General features: G+C 41.5%; 1 protein-coding gene across 1 annotated transcript; it reads left to right on the top strand.

Moving 5' to 3' along the window:
- Nucleotides 1–2,243: 2,243 nt before the first annotated feature.
- LOC310777683 (GTPase IMAP family member 4-like) lies at nucleotides 2,244–3,655 on the top strand (the record flags this gene model as incomplete). Its single annotated transcript, XM_083638061.1, has 1 exon — nucleotides 2,244–3,655. Exon 1 carries the CDS (start codon nucleotides 2,369–2,371, stop codon nucleotides 3,653–3,655), a length of 1,287 nt encoding a protein of 428 aa, XP_083494187.1. The 5' UTR covers nucleotides 2,244–2,368.
- Nucleotides 3,656–8,235: the final 4,580 nt, after the last annotated feature.

Below are 8,235 nucleotides of genomic sequence, written 5' to 3'. Positions count from 1 at the left end.
CTCCTTCCTGGCCGTGCAGTGCACCAGCGTGACTCTGGCTCCTCCTCCTTCCTGGCCGTGCAGTGCACCAGCGTGACTCTGGCTCCTCCTCCTTCCTGGCCGTGCAGTGCACCAGCGTGACTCTGGTCTGACGGTGGGTCACACAGCTGTTATCTGAATTTGACTTGTTGAAAAGTACTGAAGAGTTACAGCCAGGATATATATATATATATATTGTTTTTATTATTCACCAGTTCACAGAAACTAAAGGAATGTTAAAGAGCAAAAGAGAATCACCCTGCTCTAACTTTGTGGAAGAAATGCATTATACATAACAAGTAGGGTGTGTTTGTACCAAAGGGTTTATTATGGCTGTAAAGTCAAAGTACAAAAGTACAAAGTACTTTTACAAGAGAGAGAGAGATATATAGAGAGCTACTTACTACTACTTACAGGAACACTACTTAATACTTGTTTTAATGAGATGAGGTGAGATTCATTTTAAATTATCATTAGTGTCCTTAGAGTTGAACATATCCTTTGAATTTACCAGGGATCAACGATGGCGACAGATTATAAAAGTCTCCTTGTGGAAACACTGGGCGCTTTGGGAGACAAGGAGTTCAAGAGCTTCAAGTGGGGACTTCAGCAGACTGACAACTTGGAAGGTCTTAGAGCTATCCCAAAGGCGAAATTGGATGAAGCAGACAGGGAGGACACAGTAGATCTGATGGCCCAGACCTACACCAAAAACACTCTAAAGGTGACCAAGAATGTGTTGGTGAAGATCGACAGGAATGATCTAGTAGAGAAATTGCCACACAGCAGCTCAGGACTTAAAGGTAAGTCTTGTGGAGAAAAAAATACAAACAGAAGTTATACTGAAGATAGATTTTGATGCCAAATGGGGGGGGGGGGGGATTGCTTGCTTTCACCATTTGATGTCATCATTGAAGATACCTCTTTCTGCCCTTGAAACACAACTGATTAAATCAAGGCAAAATAACACCAGCAAAAGCATAGACTATTTGTTTATTATTATTATTATTATTATTATTATTATTATTATTATTATTATTATTATTATTATTATTATTATTATTATTATTATTATTATTATTATAATGATGATGATGATTATATCCTCTAAAATCATCCTGTAGGTTCAGATTGTATTGCATCTTTCTCTCTTTTTTCTAATGTTTGCTAATACACTTAGCTGCACATTGAAAATATGTGTATGCCAAAGTAAAACGTGGAGCGCTCCAATATAGAGCTCAACAGGCACATGACTTTTCATGATGTAATTTGCCCCAGAAGTAAGTTCCGCTCCATTTTCTCCATAGACATTTAGATAAATCCAAATATAACGACTTTTAAGGCTCGAACCAAGCCAACACGTGATCCAGATCCAAAAAAAAGATAGAAAAATAACAGAATTAATTTTGTTCATTAATGACAATATTACAACTCGTGTGGCCATAGAATGAACAAGATACACCGGAAATATGACTTTGACCCATCTAAAATCATGTGACTCCTGTCCCATCTGTGACCTACTGTAGTTCTGATCTACTTCACGGTCAGCGAGCTCTATTTGAAGTTGGCAACTTACGTAGGCTACTTGGCTCAGGCTAGACTGTAATGTAACATGTGACATGATGGGTCAAAGTCATATTTCTGGTGTATCTTGCGCATATGGCCAGACGAGTTGTAATATTGTCATGCCATGGTGTCTTTGGGTCAATAAACAAAATTAATTTAGCTATTTTTCTATAATTTCTTTCTTTTGGTACTGCTATTTTACATTGAAGTCAACGGTGAGTGGCTTGTGTTTTCTCCATAAAAGGGGGCGGAACCACATTGTCGATCTGATGGATAGGTCCTGATTTTTTTGTTTTTGCGTATTCACTACAAATACAGACTGTTGTTCAAGACTCCATTTCACAGTTAAAAACATGATCTCATATCAACAATGTGAAAGATTGAACTGAAGTGCACTTGTTATTCCACAGGACTAGAGCAGAGAGAGAAAGAGGAGAATCAGAGGCTTCAGAAAGAGGAAGAAGAGAAGAGACCCAGAGCGAAGGAGAATATAAAAGGAGAAGTTCTGAAGGAAGCCAAAGAACCGACAATCATACAGATCAAAGATCTGAGGGTTGTGCTGCTGGGAAAGACTGGATCGGGAAAGAGTGCATCAGGAAACACCATCCTGAGGAAAGTGAGATTCACGTCAGTGTTGTCTTCTAGATCTGTGACAACAGGTTGTGCTAAAGCCATAGAGACAGTAGAGGGGAGAGAGGTGACTGTGATTGACACTCCAGGCCTGTTTGATACAGGTAAAGAAGATCACGATTACATCATCAAGGAGATTGTACACTGCATCTCTATGTCCCCTCCTGGTCCTCATGCATTCCTGGTGGTGTTAAAGCTGGGACCTTTCACTCCGGAGGAGCAGAAGACAGTGAAGATGATTCAGAAAATCTTTGGTCCTCAGGCAGCCAAGTACACAATGGTTCTGTTCAGTCATGGACACCTACTGGAAGGAACAAACATTATAGAATTTATCAGTGGCAGTAAAGATCTTAAAGCGTTCACAGATCAGTGCTATGGTGGATTTTATGTATTTGACAATAAGGAGAAGGATCCCTCTCAGGTCAAAGAGCTGCTGCAGAGGATTGAGAAGATGGTGACAGAGAATGGAGGCGGCTACTATACCAAAAAGATGTTCGAGGAGGCTGAAGCAAAGATTGAAGAGGCGAAGAGGAGGGAGAAAGACGAGGAGAAGAGGAGGCTTCTGGAAGGGGGGGAGCAGAGACACAGAATGGAGGAGCTGGAGAAATTAAAAGAGGAGCATAGAAAAGAAATAGAGAAGCTTAGAAATGAAAGAGAAGAAGAGAGGTTTACAAAACAAAGAGAGAAGCTTCTAATCAGAGAAATCAAAGATCTGAGGATTGTGCTGGTGGGAAATACTGGAGCGGGAAAGAGTGCTGCAGGAAACACCATCCTGGGGAAACAAGCATTTCGTTCAGGTCTCTCTTCTGAATCTGTGACAGAACACTGTCAGAAAAAGAGCGGGACAGTGGATGGGAGAGAGGTCACAGTGATTGACACTCCAGGCTTGTTTCACACATGTCGTACGAATGATGACATCAGCAAGGAGATTGAGAAGTGCATTGTCTTTTCCTCTTCTGGTCCTCATGTGATCCTGATGGTGCTAAATCTAGCCAGACGGTTCACTAAGGAGGAAGAGGATACTGTGAAGATAACTCAGGATATCTTTGGTCCTCAGACAGACAAGTACACAATGGTGCTGTTCACTCACGGACACGTCCTGAAGGGAGTAACTATTGAAAGTTATATCAGTGGTCATATATCACTTAAAAAGTTCACAGATCAGTTCTGGGGGGGATATCATGTATTTGACAATGAAGGAGGAAGACCCTCTCAGGTCACAGAGCTGCTGCAGAAGATTGATAAGATGGTGGCACTGAATGGAGGAAGCTACTACACCACTGAGATGTTGAAGGAGGCTGAAGCGAGAGAAGAGAAAAAGAGATGGAGAGAGAACAAGGCTCATGAGATGGTGGCAATGAGGCTGGAAATGGAGGCAGCAGATCTGCACAGCAGGCTTATGGAAGAGGCACACATAGAAAAGCGGTGCCCCCTACAGTGAGAGGACAATAACGGTCTTGTAGTGTAGAGTACACACACGCGCGGCTTCACCCAGTTCAGCCATTTTATTGTGAATAACAAACAGAAATCTAGTAAAAGCCAAGAAATAGACTGAAGGACTTTTATTTCAAAGCTTAAAAAGCATTGTTTCTTATTATTTCAATATTATTTTTCATAAAATTCCATATCCACCAGTGTTTCTTTTCTACGCGTATATGTAAATATGAGAACAGGGTTGTAATGAAATTGACAGTGATATTGTTATTTTAGCTGTCCTTGTTTTCTTCTGCTGTGATTTTTTTTTTTTATCTCTTAGTTGTGGCGATGTGTTTTTAAGCGGTGCAGCCGCTTCTATAAGTGACTTTGTGTTTTGAGATTTGGATTTGGAGGAGTTCACTGTGATTTGGGGAAGAATCACCGAGATTTTGGGAAGATTGGCTCGATGTACTAGGGCTCAAGGTGACAGGGAAGATGTACTAGGGCTCAAGGCGACAGGGAAGATGTACTAGGGCTCAAGGCGACAGGGAAGGGGGTGTGCCCCCGACCCCAGCTGCCCGGTAACCCCCCGCACTGCTTAGTTCAACACGGTGTGATTTTTGATTTTCAGGATTGAGTTTGTTTAGTTTTCAAGTGAATGTATTCTTTGTGATTTGACCACACATTCAGGCTGTTTCAGGCGGTATCTCGACGTGTGGTCCGCATGGGGGAAATCCTCATGGCCCGTGTGTGTGTGTGTGTGTGTGTGTGGCGACAGTTCACACAACTTCAACACATGCATATATTATACATCAAACTATTGAGCTACTTCTGCTCTCACTCATGTCAAAATAGAAGTGATGTCATGTATAGTTTTTGAGATATTAACGTCTGTTTGGCACAACTCATACTAGTTAACTGCTGCGGTTCCAGCTGTTTTGCAGTGATTTGTTGTTGTGACGTCACGCTGATTCCTCCTATTATTATTTTTTATATTTTTTCATTTTAGTCATTTATTAGACCTATTTCTTCATTGTATGTCTGTCATTATCATGCCTTTTTGTACATTGCTGTATTTTATGAGTTATAATGAAATTTACAGTGTGATATTGTTATTTCTGTCAGGACCACTATAGTGAAAAATAAACTTTATTGTCTATCATATATTATGCAATATTTATATTTGGCGGTATGGCTCTATTCTGGGAGCTAGTATAAAAAGTACAAAAAAGGCACGCACATCCAGTGAGGGGTTAAAACCAGGTGCAGGACTGAGGTGCAAATAAGTAATACAAAAATAGAGTCCGCACACTGGCAGCTGCTCCCAAATATTTATTTGACCACAAAAATAATGTGACGTTTCGGGCAAAGCCCTTCCTCAGACATGAATGAAGTGTATAGGGACACACCCCTTAAGTACCCTCGCAGGGGTCACCTGACACATCATGTGATACATAGAATTAAACATACAGTGCACTTGTTCACATAATCAAATGTCAACTGGCAATATCAAAACGTGATTGTCTCAAAGGACAAGTAATAATGGATGTTTTCAGAACAACTTGAATATCACATAAACTAGGGTTATCAGGTATAAACCGTCATAATGAAATGTAATATTTAAGAAGAAAGTGTGAACTATTACAAGGTGGTCTCTACTACTTTGAGATTGTGGTAGTAGTAAAAAAGTATATGAAGATACCACAGCTGTGAAGAAGATGACACAGGACAGAGATACTAGACAGAGCAATATTCATTACAATGTGGACATAATGAGATTAGCACACCTGCAAAAGGACTACAAATGACTACAAAAATGGCCGCAAGTCAATATCTTCATTCAGCCCTTTTGGGGCTCGAGTGTCCAGGGTGAAAATCCAAAAGGCCTCTCTTTTAATTAGTAGAGAGTTGATGTCACCTCCACGTACAGGGTGTTTAACAAGTTCAATGCCAGAATCTCTAAGAGAAGAAACATTGTGAGAAGCTTGTGTGAAGTGGACAGCCACTGGGCTTCTGATGTCATTGTTACGGATGTTGGATCTGTGTTCTGAGATTCTGGTCTTAAGTGGTCTGGTGGTTTTGCCTATGTAGGCGAGGCCACATGGACATTTGAGCATATACCGTAAATTCCGGACTATAAGCCGCGGCTTTTTTCCCGTTTTTTGGCCTTTTTTGCCCCCTGCGGCTTATATAACGGTGCGTCTTATCTATGGATTTTTTCCAAAAAAAAAAAAAAAATCTCTCTTTTTTAGCACTCTTTCTAACTATAAATCCACTTCTGTTTTAATTTCCTCTCTTGCCCTCTTTTAACAACATAACATAACATAACATAACACAACACAGGTAAGCAGAAAGAAAAAGACGAAGCAATCACGCCATGAATGAGGAAATGACTCACCTGCTGGAGGCTGGAGATACACCGCTTGGGCTAAACTTTTACTCCGTGAAACACTATCGATTAAGTCCGACATCGCTCAGAGGTTTTGAGCAGCTTGAAAACAAGTTTGAAAACGTGCAGAAGTCCATCCACTCACTCACTAAAGAAACTAAGGCAACCGTGAACAGTTTATAATGCGGAAAAGCGCATCCGCGCACTGGAGGACAAAAACAACACAGTGAGTCCGAAAATGGATAAAATGCAAAATCGAAACCCTGCACACGCAGGTTGATGACTTAATCAGCAGGAGTAAAAGAAATAACATTCGCCTGATCAATGTAAAAGAGGGAGCTGAGATTGGTGACATGGACGCTTTCGTGGCAAAATCCTGTGTTACATCCTGGACCTGAAGGAAGGCGAGAAACCACCAGAGGTGGACAGGGCACACCGGGCGCCTCGGCCACGTCCAGACCCCGGCCTGCCACCGAGGGCCATCTTCATCTGCCTACTCCGCTGGCCCGACCGTCAACTCATCCTCCAGGCTGCGGGGAAGAAGCCCCTCACCTGGGAGGGTACGCGCTTTTTCGTCCGGCAGGACCTCTCCGCGTTGGTGCAACAGAAACGCGCAACATACAACAGCATCATCGAGTCAATGGATATCGCTTTGGCGTACTGTACCCAGCGAGACTCGTCATAACCATTGATGGACAGCGGCGGAACAAGAGCTCAAAGTGAAACTGCCGAATATCTTTTGAGTTGGACTGGTCAATAGTACTGTGAGTAACTAAAATAAAAAAATAAAAAACGGAATTCTCTCTTCTTTAGCACTCTTTCTAACTATAAATCCACTTCTGTTTTAATTTCCTCTCTTGCCCTCTTTTCACCACACCGCGGACACTGTGTGCACTGTAAAAAAAACAAAAAATACCACAATGTGTGATTTTGTCTGGGGATTAGTGACCTGACTTTTGTTTTGTTGAAATGTTAATAAATGGGAGCTTCCCCAAACAGCCATCTCTTTCCCGACAATCCCCTCTGTGCACGAAGCCTTACATATGGTAATTAAACATCAAAACACCCGCGGCTTATAGACCGGTGCGGCTTATAGAAGAAAAAAATAGTCACCTTTGAAGGTGCGTCTTATAGACCGGTGCGTCTTATAGTCCGGAATTTACGGTAGATGACTATTACTTTTACATGTTATCACTCCTTTGATGTTAAAGGGTTTTCCTGTACGTGGATGAGTAAAAGTGGTGGCTTTGTGTGTAAAGTTACACTGTGTGCAGTTGCCGCGGCATCTGTAGTTACCGTGAGGGATAGACTGTAAAAAGTGGGGCTGGGTAGGAGGTGGGAGGTAGGCTCTCACAAGCAGGTTTTTTTCTATTCTGGGAGCTCCCTGCCCTTCCATGTGCCTACATGGAAAGCAGTAAAGACCCAAAACGACCACAGCAGGTAAACCTCCATGGCTCTCCATGAGCTTACATGGAAGAGCCAGCAGGAGGAGCTAGCTGTGCAATTTAAGAAGAAAGTCTTTTAGAATGAAATGATGTAGCAGTGAAAGGCCAATAGATTCTACAGAGATTAGTGGGTGGGCTCTGCTCTTGAGGATGCTCCCCATGAATCCAAGACATGGTTTTTAGAAAATGGCCACATTTGCTAATGTTGGACCAGATTATGTTGGATTAATTTATTATATTAAGTTTAATTAAGCTAATTAGCAGGGGCGGATATAGTGAAATATTCAAGTGGTATAGCAGCATGAAGATTTTAAGGGGTGGCAGAAATATATATTGCTGATTTAATCGCATATATCAATATTTGCTTGGAAAAGCCACAAACTGAACACATTTTAACTCAAAAACATTGTATTACTTTGGCACGAGTGAAGCATTGAATAGACATTTCTAAGGTGGCATTAGAAATAATTGAATGAATTTTAACTTAATCATCTGTATAATCCACTGTATAAAAAAGCTGACTTGCCTTACCACAACATTTTTCACTTTTAGACCAGCAGGGGCGACCAAAGCTATGCAATGACTGTTGCAATAGAGCTCAAGAGTCATGTGACTTTTCTTGTCCCAGAAGCGAATTCCCCATTCTCTCCATAGACATTTAGAAAAATCTTTATTCCAAGAGTTTTTAGGCTGAACCAAGCCACCCCGGTAGATCCGCCCCTGCTAATTAGTCAATAGCTAAAGACTAAAGCTAAATATCCAGAGCACAAC

The sequence above is a fragment of the Poromitra crassiceps genome, assembly GCF_964638095.1.
Source record: "Poromitra crassiceps genome assembly, chromosome: 6".
Lineage (NCBI taxonomy): Eukaryota > Metazoa > Chordata > Actinopteri > Beryciformes > Melamphaidae > Poromitra > Poromitra crassiceps.
Note: the sequence above shows the minus strand (reverse complement) of the source record. Positions and strands in the feature narration are given on the sequence as shown.